Here is a 15,453-nt window from a genome sequence, read left to right as displayed (position 1 = left end):
AAGGCAGTTAGTCTACACCACCCACCACCAACTCTTGGGCTATCCTTTACCAACGAATAGTGGGATTGACCGTCACATTATAACGCTCCCACGGTTGAAAGGGCGAGCATGTTTGGTGGGACTGGGATTCGAACCCGCGACCCTCAGATTGCGAGTCTAGCGTTTTAACCACCAGGCTTGCCTAGAATAGGAATATGCAACAGGAGTTAATGTCTATAAGAAGAATATGCACAAAGAGTTGTAGTCTAGAATAGGAGCATGCAAAAGTAATCAATGTCTAGAATAGGAACATTACCAAGTGTGATGTCTAAAATGCTATCAGAAAGTAAAATATAGGGGTTTCAGTGTTGATCAGTAACGTGAACCAGAAATTATATAGTTATTATAATATTCAGTGGTAATGTAATTGTTTGAATGTTGACTGTCACTTATTATATCATTATTACACTGAATGGTTTTGTAGAGCTCTATATATTTTTCCCCACTAAAGAAGTGAGGATAACTGGACTATAATTTAGAGGACAACGTTTATCATTTCCCTTTAAGAACAGAAGTAACCAAGAGAAGGCACACGGTAGAGCGTGATAATTAGATTATTGTTTTTACTATTCTAATCGGCCCACTAGCCTCCTAAGTACTCAGAGCCGAATAAACGCGAATTTTGGACCATTTCCTGCAGCGTGACTTTCATTACAAAAGGCTCTATTGTAAGGTTTTCATGTCAAAAGCGCACTACTACTTCTGCTTGTTTCCCATAAGCCATCTAGTGCACGAGGACGACGGTTTCCCAACACTTTCTACAGTCCAAATGCACAGAGATATAATATATAGGCGTTGTGTCTGGCGACTTCACCGCTATGTTTCTATGTCGAATATCCCGCATACCCGTTTCATTCTCCAACTATTGAATAATTCAATGATTAAAAGGATATGTCGTGGAAGCAACACATGCTACTTTTCCAGATTGAGATTCCTCTTGATTATGTTGCGTACTATTACACTGGACACGAGGACAGCTATTTACACTGACCTTTTTATTCATGGAGTCTTACCTATTACAAGACGCTGTACTACCATAGCTGGAGTATGACTTGTTGCAAGTCTGTTTCTCGATAGTCCTGACATCACAAGTTGATCCATATTCTTTTGTTTTCCAAGGTCATTAAGTACAAGAGATATAACCATCTTGGAGATCCTAAATTCCCAAACTGAACCCATTTTGATAATCTAAGTGTATATTATATATACTCTTTCCAAAAGCGATTAAATTTTGGTGGCGTTTGGGTGTCTGTTACGATACGCAATGATCCCCTTTCACTTTATATCGGCTAAGGATGTTGCGTAACTTGTTAAGTTACGTATTCAAAATCGTTTTGATATAAAGTATTCAACCGTAAAGTATTCTACTTGCATATTTTATAACTAGGATATAAAATAGCTCTTCGTTAGTAAAAGTAATGTTATCACTAATATTTATTTGTGAGTTTAAGAGCTTTGTAAATTCGTAAACTTACCACTGACCCACAGTAGGGCTATATCACTAATAGCTTTCAAGATATCATTGAATAAGTTTAAATGTAATTAATTTTCACTCAGAAGCAGCCATCCTGATAACGAAATCAGTTGCAATGAGTATAATTCCCTATTATAATTCTATAGTTTATAATAATATAAATAGTTTATAATTTAGTAGAGAATGTATATTCTTCACTTAAGGAAATCCTTTATTAACATAGCATACGTTGGATACACTTTTGTTGCCTAAAAATCTTCTTCTTCAAGTGATAACATTAATAGTCAGAATGAGTACATTTTACAAAACGTAAAGGAATTCTATCACGTGAATGTTGAGGAAAACATTCAAGGAAGTATTTTATTTCTGTAAAACCCAAATGATGATTAATGCAAAGAGATAGCATTAACAGAGACTAAAGCAATAATCATTTTCAATTTTCTCTGATTAACATCTTTTATGGAACTGTTAGTTTTCATAACGTAAGGTTGTAAAAGTACATTGATGCATCTACTTAATTATTATTGTTGGTTTTCAGCACAAAGCTACACAATGGGCTATATATGTTCACCATATAGAATTGAACCATGGATTTCAGCGTTGAAAGTCGAGATAATTACCATTTACCCACCGATGACACTTAATCTACCAGTTCCGAACTTAATCCTTACTTTGAGTGTTAGAGGATTTCTTAAATTTTAAACATTCATTGCTCAGATTTTCACATAAATTATTAATATATTTTGATTTATGTACTTTTGGAGATATATATTATATTTCAATTTTAGTAAGTAGTTAACCACTTTGGTACTTATAATTTATTTGTATTTCTTAGTCAGTTATTTTTATATCTTTTCAACCACCTGATTGCTTCAACTGTTGAAATGAATCTTAATCTTTAGCTCGCACCTCTTTATTAAACACATACACACATAAATACATGCAATTTAGATTGTTTGTTTTTTAATTTCGCGCAAAGCTACACGAGGGCTATATCTAATTTAGCAGTGTAAGACTAGAGGGAAGGCAGCTAGTCATCACCACCCACCGCCAACTCTTGGGCTACTCTTTTACCAACGAATAGTGGGATTGACCGTCACATTATAACGCTCCCACGGCTGAAAGGGCGAGCATATTTGGTGGGACGGGATTCGAACCCGCAACCCGCAGATTGGGAGTCGAGCGCCCTAACCACCTGGTCATGCCGGGCCTGCAATTTAGAATAACTTGAATGAAATAAGAAAAAAAAATTAAATATTATTACTTTGTTTATTCTAACATTTATTGTGATAATAGCGTTCGAAAATGCGCATTCATACGCAGTTCGTGAGGAAAATTCACAAGAATAAACTGGAATAACAAGAAGGGATCGTATATTAAAAATTAATTTAGTTTATCTGAAACAGCTCAAAGGTTATTTAACTAACATCACAACAATTGTAGTCTAAACAAACATTTAATGCAATGCCCATTTGATGAAGTATGTTATAATTATATGTATTTCATAACTCTGGTCACAGTTCTCCTTCAAGTTCAATGTACCATCTTTTATAACTAACCCAAGAACTTTTTGAACTTAGATCTTTTTTTTTCTTAAGCTGACATCATGAGTAATTTTTTTTTTGTTTTGCATTTCATTCATCAAAATCTTATATTTACAGGAGCAACTGTATACTATCAATAAATGGGTCATCCAGTTGAACTGGATCATCTGACTGTTGTTGATAATGAGCAACAGTAAGAATCTTAGATGTTATCGCAAATTCACAACCGCTAGAAGCAGAGTAATAGCGAATCTTTACGTAGTTTTGAACTTACGCTGTGGTCCTCCCTTCACTGATTAATCCACAATATTGATGCAGTAAATCAGTGCCGCTTGTTCTTGTATCAGAAAGTGCTTGTAGTCTTTTCAATATTGTTAATCGTTAGTGTCGGTGTTACTATAGAACTCATAATACTAGTTTCTAACAAAATCTTGTTTGTTTTTAAATTTTGATTTTTGCAAAGAATAATTCCAAATATTTCTCTTTTAAAATATTCGTTGTACCTGAGTCTTATTTTTCAAAATAATCATTGTATTTCAAAATTTTGAACTTCTCTAAGCCCATTTCATATCGAGTTAAACTAATGTAGCTTTGAAATAATTTCCCAGACTTTCCTTTCAACCAATGAAACTGTTTCCCAGACTTTCCTTTTAACCAATGAAATTGTTCTTTTCAACTAAACTCTTAAAACCACATGTTTACAAGTCTCATGTGTTTGTTTTGTCTGAACTGTTTTCAGTTTCTTTGCCCTCTGAATATAGTACTTTTATTAGAAGTACACTTGACCAGGTGAAGCAGGTTTCTAATTTATTTGACAGGGCATGGCAACAACATCTCTCTGATCTCTGTGTGTATAACAGCGAACAAATTTGTTAACTCACTTTATTTTAAAGGGTAAGGTCTTAATATGTCAAAGAGACGGAAGTGAGGCTATCATACTTTTCTCACTTCTCAATTTGTGCAATAAGCATGCTCTGTTGCACATATTTCAATAATCTGCGCACAAGGTAATTCACGAAAACCTAGATCTTGTAAAGATGCATCAACCACAAACATACAATCTCTTTTCCAGGTGTGAGAAATACAAACTGAAAAAAAAAAAAAACATACTAATATCCTTACACGAGAGAGTTCAGAATTTATTACGTTTATGGTTGGTGTGGAGTTCTCGCTTGATAGAAAATGCAGACTTCACAAAGCACAAAGTAAAGCAGAGCTGAACTTCAGGCACTTTCAGGAGAACATATGGACATATGATTAAATTCCCTGTATATCCAGAACGTCAAGAAGGTATGTCTATATCAAGATAAAGTATTAAGACACACATTAAAATCTACAGTAGAATTTCTTTGAACCAAGAGTGTTTATGTCATCTCCTTCTCTGAGATAACTGTGAAGTCACCTGACTGTGCGTCCCCCAGTGACGCACTGGTAAGCCTACGGACTGATAACGATAGAAACTGGTTTTTAATACCCGTATTGCTTAACGACAAACAAACAAACTTAACTGCGTGCCCAAGGAATTCTGTATATTTGATTTCCTTAAATGTGGTTTGAAAGTCAACGTCTTTGTACAGTAAGTTAGTTGTGGAAAATGCCTCAAGATGTGTTGTCTAAGACTGATATTATTATTCTTCATAGAAACTTGTCAAAGTAGATATTGTACTGTTAAATAACAGCATGTAATGAAGGCCACCAGATTCAGCACGATCAATGATAGATAAATAGGGTTAGCACACGACAGGGAAAACTCTTTTTATAAAGTGAAAATATTATTTAATATTCTACCAATTCATGTGATGGAAGCACTCAGCCACTAGAAATATTTTCAATGGACTTATACGTCTTGAATGACAGTATCACAATTTAAATAATTGTGAATTTCACACCTCCATAACTAATTTTGAATTCATTTGTATTAAAGTTATTCAGATAATTTTTTCTAAATTTTTCAAGGTGTTTTCCATATAGATAATGACATACTTGTATGTTGGTAAAGGATGCATACGGCAAGGTTATGCAATAAAAACTTGTAGCAGTTTGACTCTGTGTTTACGTTCTAGGGTCGGGTAAGCCGTATCAATGGTGACAAGTAGGTACGAGATGGGTCTCATCTCTCTCTTGAGTATATTACTTGGAACAGTCATTGACCTAGGTAATGTAAGAAGTACAGGATACCGCACCAAAACCCTGATAATTTCAGCATTACATCACTTTACTTGCAGTTGTATTGGGCGTGTTTTTTATTTTTGTAAAGTCTCTTTATTCCAGGAGCCAGTTAAAGTCACAACAGAAAATAGAATAAGGCCAATTGTTAATATCGCAAACATTTTTTTTTAATAAAGATTATATTTATTTGTGTATACTTTACTTTTCGTGTTCTATTGCAGATACTTATAAGCTCGTAAATCAGAGTACCTAAATTCCACAGACTAGTTAAAAGTAATGTTTTGATGCAATGACCAATGGATCTGTTAGTATAGTGTTTGTTTTTTTTTATTTGATTTCTGGTTCGTAAATCATAGTTATATAAGGGCACTTTCTGAGACCATATAGAACTTATATCAGATGGAAGGAAGCTGCAGGGACTAGATAAAAAATGTAGCGTTTTAGAATATAATGGCCTAATACTAATGTCTTATGACAAGTGTAATTAATTATAATTATGCTTCGCCAGTTTGTAAAAGGCGTTCATACCATAACAGTTGTTATTGTAATAAATAGCTTATATAGATGATGTTCCTACCACTACTGTGTTTATTGTATTCCAGCTAGCCTGAAGACTTCTGAACTGCGCGAAACGCGTTGTCCGCAATAGAGATGATGAATATAGTGTGGTTGAAATATTATTATTATATAATCTTCTCATTCTGAAAAATCCCCAAGAGACTATGTAAAAAACGTAGTGTTTAAAAATATAATAGGCCTAATACTAATGTCTTATAACAAGTGTAATTAAGTCTGACGTCACATTCTGACGATAAATGAATGTATTGGCCGTAGGCCTTATTCTGGTACAACTGAACAGTAAATGTAAAACAATTTCAGCTTATATGTTTTTCTACTCTTCTCTCAGAAATCACGGTTAACACTCTTAGCACTATCTTCGTTCATTAGACAAATGACAATTGTATTACAATAAGAGGCACGAGAGAGAGTGTTCTATCGATCGTCTTTTATCTCTTTTCGTATAATTTGTTTTCCTTTGGAAGATTCTCACGTTTGTATATAAGCATGACTAATAATACTATGCACGTGTTTCTATAGTTACTTGGTGTTTCATTCAAGTCATATTGTATTAGATCATGTGTTTTATTCATTCGTCATTTATCTTCTTAAACCTTCCTGTTTCTGACAAACGGCCAGCACTACGCCATTCGTCTGTATATAATTTGATCTTTTAATTCATAGACAATAAGTCACACAAACGTTTTGATAGTTAACAAATTGTTTGAGTTGAAATCTTGTACAGAACTGACGACAATCATGTTTATCGAACATTTCTGAACGGTGTTATTCCATTTTCAGTAAAATTCGAAGATGTATACAGAGTAAAATATTAAAAACTCGACGCGTTTTATGGTATTTGTAATTAAATATTTTGTGGAAATTATACAGTTTCACAAAAGACAAAAAAATAACAGAAAAAATCAATATACGTAGTTCTAGCAACGCCCCTAAACGTAGCTACTAAGAATAGGTCTTATCTGCTTTATAAACGTGACTAGGAATATCAAGGATAGGTCCTGTCTGCGCTATAAATACAATCAGTAATAATAACTACAGGCCTTATCCATTCTGGAAACGTCAGTAATGCAAATGATAAGCATTATTTGCTCTAAAATCATAAACAGTAATACTTAAATTAGATGCGAACATAACTTTCTCATTCACTTCCTTACTAAAGGCTAAAACCTCTATATTGCATACTTATACTTAAATTAGATGCGAACATAACTTTCTCATTCACTTCCTTACTAAAGGCTAAAACCTCTATATTGTATACTTATCTTAGCAGAATGAGATAAAATGTTTCTAATGTTCTATATTAATACACAGAGTAATTCAGAAGTCCACTGAAAAGCAAATAGTTCAGAATTTAAGAGGCTTAGGAAAATAGTTATTAGTGGTAAGGAATGAGGTGTTACTGGCCTACCCTATGGCAATATCGTTGAGGGCATTTAAGGTCAATTTCGAGGTCACGTCCTTCGGAGCTTTTATCAATATTCATGATAAGCCCCGAATGTCAATGCTAAGAGGTGTAGGCAATAACAAATGAAGCATGTTAAACCAAAGAACATCAAAGCTGCTCCTCAAGAACAATAGTTATTGGCATAAATGTGCTCTTGCCATACATGGAGCTGTGGTATGTAAGATCGAAACCTAGCCATAGAAATGGTCGTTACACAAACCTAGGTTTGAGGTGCAAGATCAGAATTTTGTAAGAGTTCTAGAGCCTCCTATATAACATAGTATAGAAGCAATATACTGCAGCTAAAAGTCATCATTTACCAGTAATTTTATTTTCTATACAAGTACATACAATCAAGCCACTAGTCACGTCGTTCCTTCATCTAACTTTAAAACTTTAAACTGCTAATTCATAAATGTGGCTTCCAATTAAAGAGAGGCTTTACATTAAAATGAAATGTCTTATCTTAAATAACAACTACTAGTTCCTTTGAAGCAGACATAAAGAGTTTATAACTTTATCATCCGTTGAGGTTTCAACTGCTGAACATCCCTTAAATGACGTAAACTAAACCAAATGTTATTACGTTTTGATATTTTCTCTTATACTACTGGTCATCTTAGGGACCCCCCCCCCTTTTACCATAACTATTTATTCTCTGCTATTTTTATTTACTTGAAAGTCCAATGAGTTTGCACAGTCACATTTGAGTTAAATGATAATATCGCCCTTCCATAACTCGTTTCGAATATATCTGTAGTAAAATACATTCAGGTACATTTTTCTAGCTGAACAGTTAGATGTAGGTGTTCTGCGTGAATTTGTGACATCCTTGTGCACTAGAGTGTGAAAGTAAAAATATCATAAAATTATAAAAAAGTAACAATATAACTCTTATCGTGATTCATGACATGCGCACGTTTTACGGACGTCACGGCAGTACAGATTAAGCTTCCCTTATGTGACGTCATTTTAGTGTCTACTGACTGACTGATAGACAACACACTACTGTATAGTGGTGCGAATGATTAAAACAGCTGACCCTTCTAGACGGCCTTCGGTACTCTTTTGAGGAAATTAGCTTAATTAACGGAACAAGCCTTGTAATACATAACCTTTGTGTAAGGAAAGAAATTATAATTTTATGATCTTTTTTACTTTCACACTCTTGTGCACAAGGATGTCACAAATTAATTAACGGAACAAGCCTTGTAATACATAACCTTGGTGTAAGGAAAGGAAGAAGATGACGGAATCAAACAATGAAGATGATAGAATCAAACAATGAAGATGATAGAATCAAACAATGAAGATGACAGAATCAAACAAGAGAGAGAGAGAATAATGTGTATACCCTCTTTTATTTCGAACTTAGTTGTGGTGTCTCACAATCCTTAGATTGTCTACAACAATTAGCATTAGAAATAAATATATTCGAGGGAAAGAATCCCCAACACATGCTAACTTACACCGATCATTGTGTCATTATGAGCATAAAAAATCACGCCAAGGTCAACAGGTATACTAGATGTACTTCTGCAGGGTCCCCGAAAGTGTTCTGTTTCAAGAGTAAATAGAACAAAATTAGAATCAAACAATGAAGATGACAGAATCAATCAAGTAGATGATAGAATCAAACAATGAAGATGACAGAATCAAACAAGAAGATGACAGAATCAAACAATGAAGATGATAGAATCAAACAATGTCATCTTAAGAAATATCTTCTTTACTTCAACAGTCATGTAGTTTTCAAACTAAAATTGGAATCCAGCCGGTTAACTAAAAGCTTATATATATTATTTGTATGAGTAAAGATTTTGTTTTATTTGTTTATTTAAGTTTCCTTTGCTGTCACCAAACGTGCTCGCCTTTTCAGCCGTAGGAGCATTATAATGTGACGTTCAATCCCTGTATTCGTTGGTAAAAAACAACACCAAAACAGCTCAAAAGTTGATGATGGGTGGTGTTGACTAGCTGCCTACCCTCTAGTCTATCGCTTTTAAATAAGGGGCGGCTAGCGCAGAAACCTCTCGAGTAGCTTTAAGCAAAATTTAAAACAAACAAACTTAAAACATTTGTCGTTAGTTCTGTAGTTTTATCAATCATTGTAAAATATGTATGAGGGTTTTCGAGTGCTTTGTAAATAAACCTAAGAGAAATGTTGAAAACAAATATAAAAACCCTGCACTAGCTGAACATGTATATTATACTGGTCATGTAATGCAGCGGGAAAATATGGCTAGAAATATTAAGGAAACTATAGAAATAATGAAGCGCAGTAAAAGTTATATCTTAAATAAGGGTGAAGGGTTTAAAAATAAAAAAATATGTAGGTAGCGTGATCTTTTTTAAGTATGTAAGATAAGTAGTCACATGACCAATGGTTTTTATATTTATATGGTTGCACAGTATTTGTTTTTCATACTCCTGAAGATGACGTGAAACAACGTCAAAACATGTAGAGTGCCTTTTGAGACCAGTGATCAGTCTTTAAATAAAAATTTTAATTGTGTACTAAACAATGAATAATTTAGTATATTTTAGATATATATATATGTACACAAGTTCTTTGAATTTTAACCTATTAATATTATATTTTTAATGCTGTAATTTGTTAACTACAGGGAGCAGAATGACTTGAATGTTTGAAAGATGTGATATTAAGTTTTTATCACTATATTCAAATGTAGGTTAGAAATAAGACCTTCCTTGAACCTTGATAAGGTTAGTTAATGAGTGAGTTGTTTCAAAAAGATGATAGTTTCTTTTGAAGATAGAAGAGTTTTTATTTCAAGATAGAGAGTGAATCAGTCAGTGTATTAGTTATTGTCGTTACTTTGTACAAGTGAGATGATTTGTTTTAAGTAGGTTTACAGCAAATTACGGACGTTTACAGGTGTTCAAGTTCATAGAAATGCTAGTGGAGGAAATAAAGTAATTTATTATCATTGGTTGAATGTTGAATTATTTTCACCAGATAATATAAAAGAACCCACCAACAAACGAACTTACTTACTGCACTATTGTAATAAACCTAATTAAAATGCTATTCAGGAGTGATTTGTTATTATTTTTTAAATATGTAGTCTTGTTCACTTCGTGCACATGGCTATCAGTTTTATTAAATACACCCTGACATAAACCATGCTATAATATACCGATACCACCCAAACCGGTCAAACTGCCTAAATAAAAGATATGAAAAAAAGTTAAAGGTACGTGCATTTATACATGAATAGAATTGCCAGGAAGAAACTGTTGAATAATGATACAATGCACGTTCATCGTAAACAACACAGTATTTTTGTCTTAGGGAATGTTAATAAACAGCCAAGTTTTACTTGCTTAGTGCTGTAGGAATGGATAATTATGATAGTATTCTCTGTGTCATTTCGCATGCGGAACATGGCTAAACTATTAAAATTTAATTTTCACTATTTCTAACGCTAAAGGTAAATCCACTAACTTTATAGAGTTGGATTACGTGAACTTTGCTGGATCAGGAACCCAGTAGACATAATTTTTGGTTGTTTCTGTTTAATTTTGCGCAAAACTATTCGAGAGCTATCTTTGTCAGCCGTTATTAATTTGGAAGTGATAAACTGGAGAGAAGGCAGCTAGTCAACACCACCCACAGCTAACTCGTTGATAACTTTAATCGAATAGTGAGATTTTACCGTTATTCTTATTACGGATCGTTTTGTTGGTAAGTGAGCACGAACCTTGGATCTACATTCCCGCACGTCAACTATAAGGTTTGTTTACTCTAGAACAAAGCTATGTTGGACTATTTGCAATGTCCACCGCAGGGATCGAACCACGGATTTCAGCGTTGTATGTCCGTAGTCTTAGGGCTGTTCCATCAGGGGACGCCAATCATTGGGGCCCATAATGTTGGATTTTTCGTAAACAAAGCATGTTAACTATTCAGTTTTACAGCTTCCTGCCAAAGGGCAGCTAGTTCCATTGAGTGTTGCCGAGGGGAGATAGTTCTATAGAGTACCATCAGAGGGCACCCCAGATATTGGAACTGACCAAAGTAGACGTGTCCCACCCAACCTGCGATTACAAAATTGACTTGTGGCGTATCTGAGCGTATATAATAACAGAAAATGAGAAAATACCGGTTTCGGGGAATTCCATCTACCTGTAACCTGGAATAGGGAAAACCGGTATAACTCAGTTACAAATGGTGAATCGACTATTAGAGTAGGCTTCATAGATATTTTTGGTTTTGTAGTCTCGTGTTCTTGTTGGCTACTGCCATTTAAAAATCAGATTTATAACCGAAACGTTGGGATAAATAAATACGATTTCTTTCTGAAATTTTCTTCTTTCTCAAATATGGTTCTAGTCCTCCTGTCAGCACCGAAAGATTTAAGCATTGAAAAAATAGCTCTTTGTCTGTTCTCAGCCTTAAAAACCAACTTTTAGTTTTTAGCCTATGAAACGTTTCTAAAATTCATGATAACATTTTTAGTACAGATATCAAATCAAACGTCTAAAGCATCGTTTACTCATATACTACAAGAATGCAAACTTCATAATCATAAACTTAGTACATTCAGGATTATAGTACTTATTAAAGTTTCCGATTCAGTGATCACCGGAAGTAAGTTTTGTGACACTTCCCGATCGTTTCTTCCACATACTAACTATTTCCAGGCAAAATCTTTTACTGCAGTTTTTCAATGATGGTTTGAATCGTAGCGTTTTTAGCGAGTCTGTCTCTAACAATAAACAAATATAATTATATTTCAGGTTTTAGCAACTCGACTCACGTCGGTACCATCGGTTCGGAAAGATGCAATATAAGGCTTAGTGTCAAAGTGTCTGGATTATGGTGGATTGGTTTGAACAACATTGCAAAGTGATGATGGATTAGCCAGCAATAATTCTATGGAACACTTCTTGGAGATCCTTGGGCGTCGTTAGTTTTATTGCATTAGATTTACATACACAGCCTGCATCAGAGTTGAATAAGCCATAGTTGTGACTGAGTATCGATTTTTGCTAAATTTGAACAGTTTCAGTTAATTTGTTGCAGGTAACTGGAGATATATCATCAATGAAACTTAGCTGTATTCACTATAATAATAATAGTTTAAAACGTGCTATAATATCAGACCTCTTGTTTCTTTTGTAAAAAAACAATATAACTATTAAATCTTTCAGTAGCATGTCGCAAAAAATACAGGTTAAGCTTCTGTTAGCTCCTCCTGGAATAAAAAAATACACTAGATAGCAAATAATTGGATTTTACGGTCATTATCACAGCGCACCTACAGGCCTAGGGTACGGAGAGCGTTTTTCAGACAACGAAATATGAAAATTGAACTAACCCTGCTTCGCTGTAGAAGCGTCAGTATATCGATCAAGGTACTCCATTATCTCGAGCTATTTCTACAGCTACACCAAGAGTGGTCCGTAGGATATCCGCCCGTGGTACCTGAGCTCGTGTACAAGTTTGGTCCTTAGCTTGTGAGTGGAAGGTATGAACACAGTTTCTAACATGGCGCCCGAAGAATACCGATTGGCGCCAGGAACACACACAGATTCGGATTCAACGACCCTGAAAAACTACTCTCAAACCTTCTTCATGCTCGGATGGCCTTCCGAGCACGTTTTCTCCCCTCTTGGTAGGAGGCTATGTCTTTAAGATAAGGACATCTCCAGGACCACCCCGAGTCCATCTGCCAAGTTTGATCCTGCTAGCTTCAAACTGTGGGAGAAATAATTGGAGAAAAATACAGATATATATATATATACATTCATACATATAAAACTACGATCTGAATTAATATAGGATTAAAGCAGTAATAACACTAGCGCTGAAGGGCCTTTAACAGGATTGCTATATTTAATTAATCCATGTTTTAAGAAGCTAATGCCTTTCAATATATCTAGAAAATCAATAACAATGTTTCTACTTCTGTTTTCATCTATGTTCATCTCCAGTTCACAATAGTTTACGTGACAATCAAGTGTATGTAAAGTTCTGTTACTAAGTATTTAATGATGTTATAACACTGTATTTTATTCATTTAATTTTAAACGTAATTCTAAATGCTTTTCAATTATAATATCTTTGATAAATCAATTATTTAGTTTTTGTCAAAGTTTGTCATTTTAAGAAATGTAAACATATTGTAACACCTTTCCTATATAATAATTCGCCTTCTTCTTCTTCGAAAAGTAGATAATCCAATAATCCATTTTTTGACTTTATATATTTTCCTTAGCATTGAAAAAATTACGAACTTATGATAAAATAATATAATTGAAACTAATGATTAGGAATATTTTATGTCTACGTAAACTTTAAACAAGTCGTTTGTGCTTCTTCAGAAATCCATCTTGGTGGAGGCAACGCAATCCATTAGAAAGAGTATTATGTAGCGTTACAACAATATCTCTCATAATATTTTTTGCCATGACTGTGGCTTTAGCTGTGGTTACTTACAAGTATCAGCGAAACTTAGGTAAGTTATTCTGATTTTATTTAGTGTTTAAATGATTTACAAATATAATCCACTTTATTTGGTAACTTTTAACGTTTAAAACGTTTTAGTATATAAAAAATTATTAGAACTTCATGATGACGAGGATCCCACTTGAAGTAAGTATATAGTAGAGACGCTGATATGGGTATTAAAACACAAAACAAGTAGCAACGTTTTGACCTCCTTAGGTCAGCATCAGGTTAAGAAACGTTGTTTTTTGTTTTCAAATAAACGTTTTTAACACCGATATCAACCGTCTCTACTATATAAGGAAGATATAAATTATTTCTTCTCCAATTTCTACTCATGCATTATCTCCCCAAAAGCACTTAAATCCTTCTACTTTTATTTAATCTTATTTCGATAATCCAGAATAGGAAATGACCTTTAGAGTCAAAAGAAGCGAGAGGGGTAATCCAGTGCGGCTAAAATGACAACTAAAAAATTTCATGTTTCAATGATAATTACTTCGTTGTTTTTTAATATTCCAATTTTTCTTGCCTCTATTTTCTCTAACTTATAAAGTATATGGAAAAAGTAAAAACATTTATGTATGAAATGAAATTCTAGATAAATATCACAGATTTTTGGCAATAAATAGAATTAGAAAATATTCAATAGCCAAAAGTCAAGATGTTCGACTCTCATTTACAGCTGACAGATTGAACAAAAAACAAGAAGGAAAGGACTTTCTCACATCAGAACACGTTTGCACAACACCAGGTTGCGTAATTACAGGTAATGGAAACTGTTTTCTTTTTCAAAATAGCTGTACCTGTTTTAAAGCACGTGTATAATTGATATCTTATATAAAGTTCAAAGTGTCAAACAACACTTTTTCAAGGTCACCTACAGTTTCTGTGACTACTGCACAGGTGCTGAACACTGAACAAGGATCATATACCACAGTAGTATGCGGACGTGATTACAAATCGAATTGCAATTGTATGGTAAAGGTGAAAGTTGTCAATTAATTTCGCACATACTGCAAAATACTTGCTTTCAAAATTATGTTGTGTATTTGATGCTAGATGATTCAAAATACTTGCTTTCAAAATTATGTTGTGTATTTGATGCTAGATGATACAAAATACTTGCTTTCAAAATTATGTTGTGTATTTGATGCTAGATGATACAAAATACTTGCTTTCAAAATTATGTAGTATATTTGATGCTATACGATGCAAAATTCTTGCTCTCAAAATTATGTTGTGTATTTGATCTTATATGATACAAAATTCTTGCTCTCAAAATTATGTTGTGTATTTGATCTTATATCATGCAAAATACTTGCTTTCAGAATTATGTAATATATTTGATGCTTTGACGCTATATGATGCAAAACACTTGCCCTCAAAATTATGTAGTATATTTGATGCTATACGATGCAAAATTCTTGCTCTCAAAATTATGTTGTGTATTTGATCTTATATGATACAAAATTCTTGCTCTCAAAATTATGTTGTGTATTTGATCTTATATCATGCAAAATACTTGCTTTCAGAATTATGTAATATATTTGATGCTTTGACGCTATATGATGCAAAACACTTGCCCTCAAAATTATGTAGTATATTTGATGCTATACGATGCAAAATTCTTGCTCTCAAAATTATGTTGTGTATTTGATCTTATATCATGCAAAATACTTGCTTTCAGAATTATGTAATATATTTGATGCTTTGACGCTATATGATG

General features: G+C 33.7%; 1 protein-coding gene across 1 annotated transcript in view; it reads left to right on the top strand.

Annotated features, from left to right (window-relative positions):
- The window catches only part of LOC106457020 (membrane metallo-endopeptidase-like 1), a 104,207-nt gene that overhangs the window by 41,976 nt on the left and 46,778 nt on the right, over window positions 1-15,453 (top strand). The window contains exons 2-3 of the mRNA XM_013916405.2: window positions 13,601-13,734; window positions 14,410-14,493. Of these exons, the coding sequence (XP_013771859.1) occupies window positions 13,601-13,734; window positions 14,410-14,493 (218 nt within the window). The remainder of the gene's footprint in view (window positions 1-13,600; window positions 13,735-14,409; window positions 14,494-15,453) is intronic.

The sequence above is a fragment of the Limulus polyphemus genome, unplaced genomic scaffold (assembly GCF_000517525.1).
Source record: "Limulus polyphemus unplaced genomic scaffold, Limulus_polyphemus-2.1.2 Scaffold282, whole genome shotgun sequence".
Classification (NCBI taxonomy): domain Eukaryota; kingdom Metazoa; phylum Arthropoda; class Merostomata; order Xiphosura; family Limulidae; genus Limulus; species Limulus polyphemus.
Note: the sequence above shows the minus strand (reverse complement) of the source record. Positions and strands in the feature narration are given on the sequence as shown.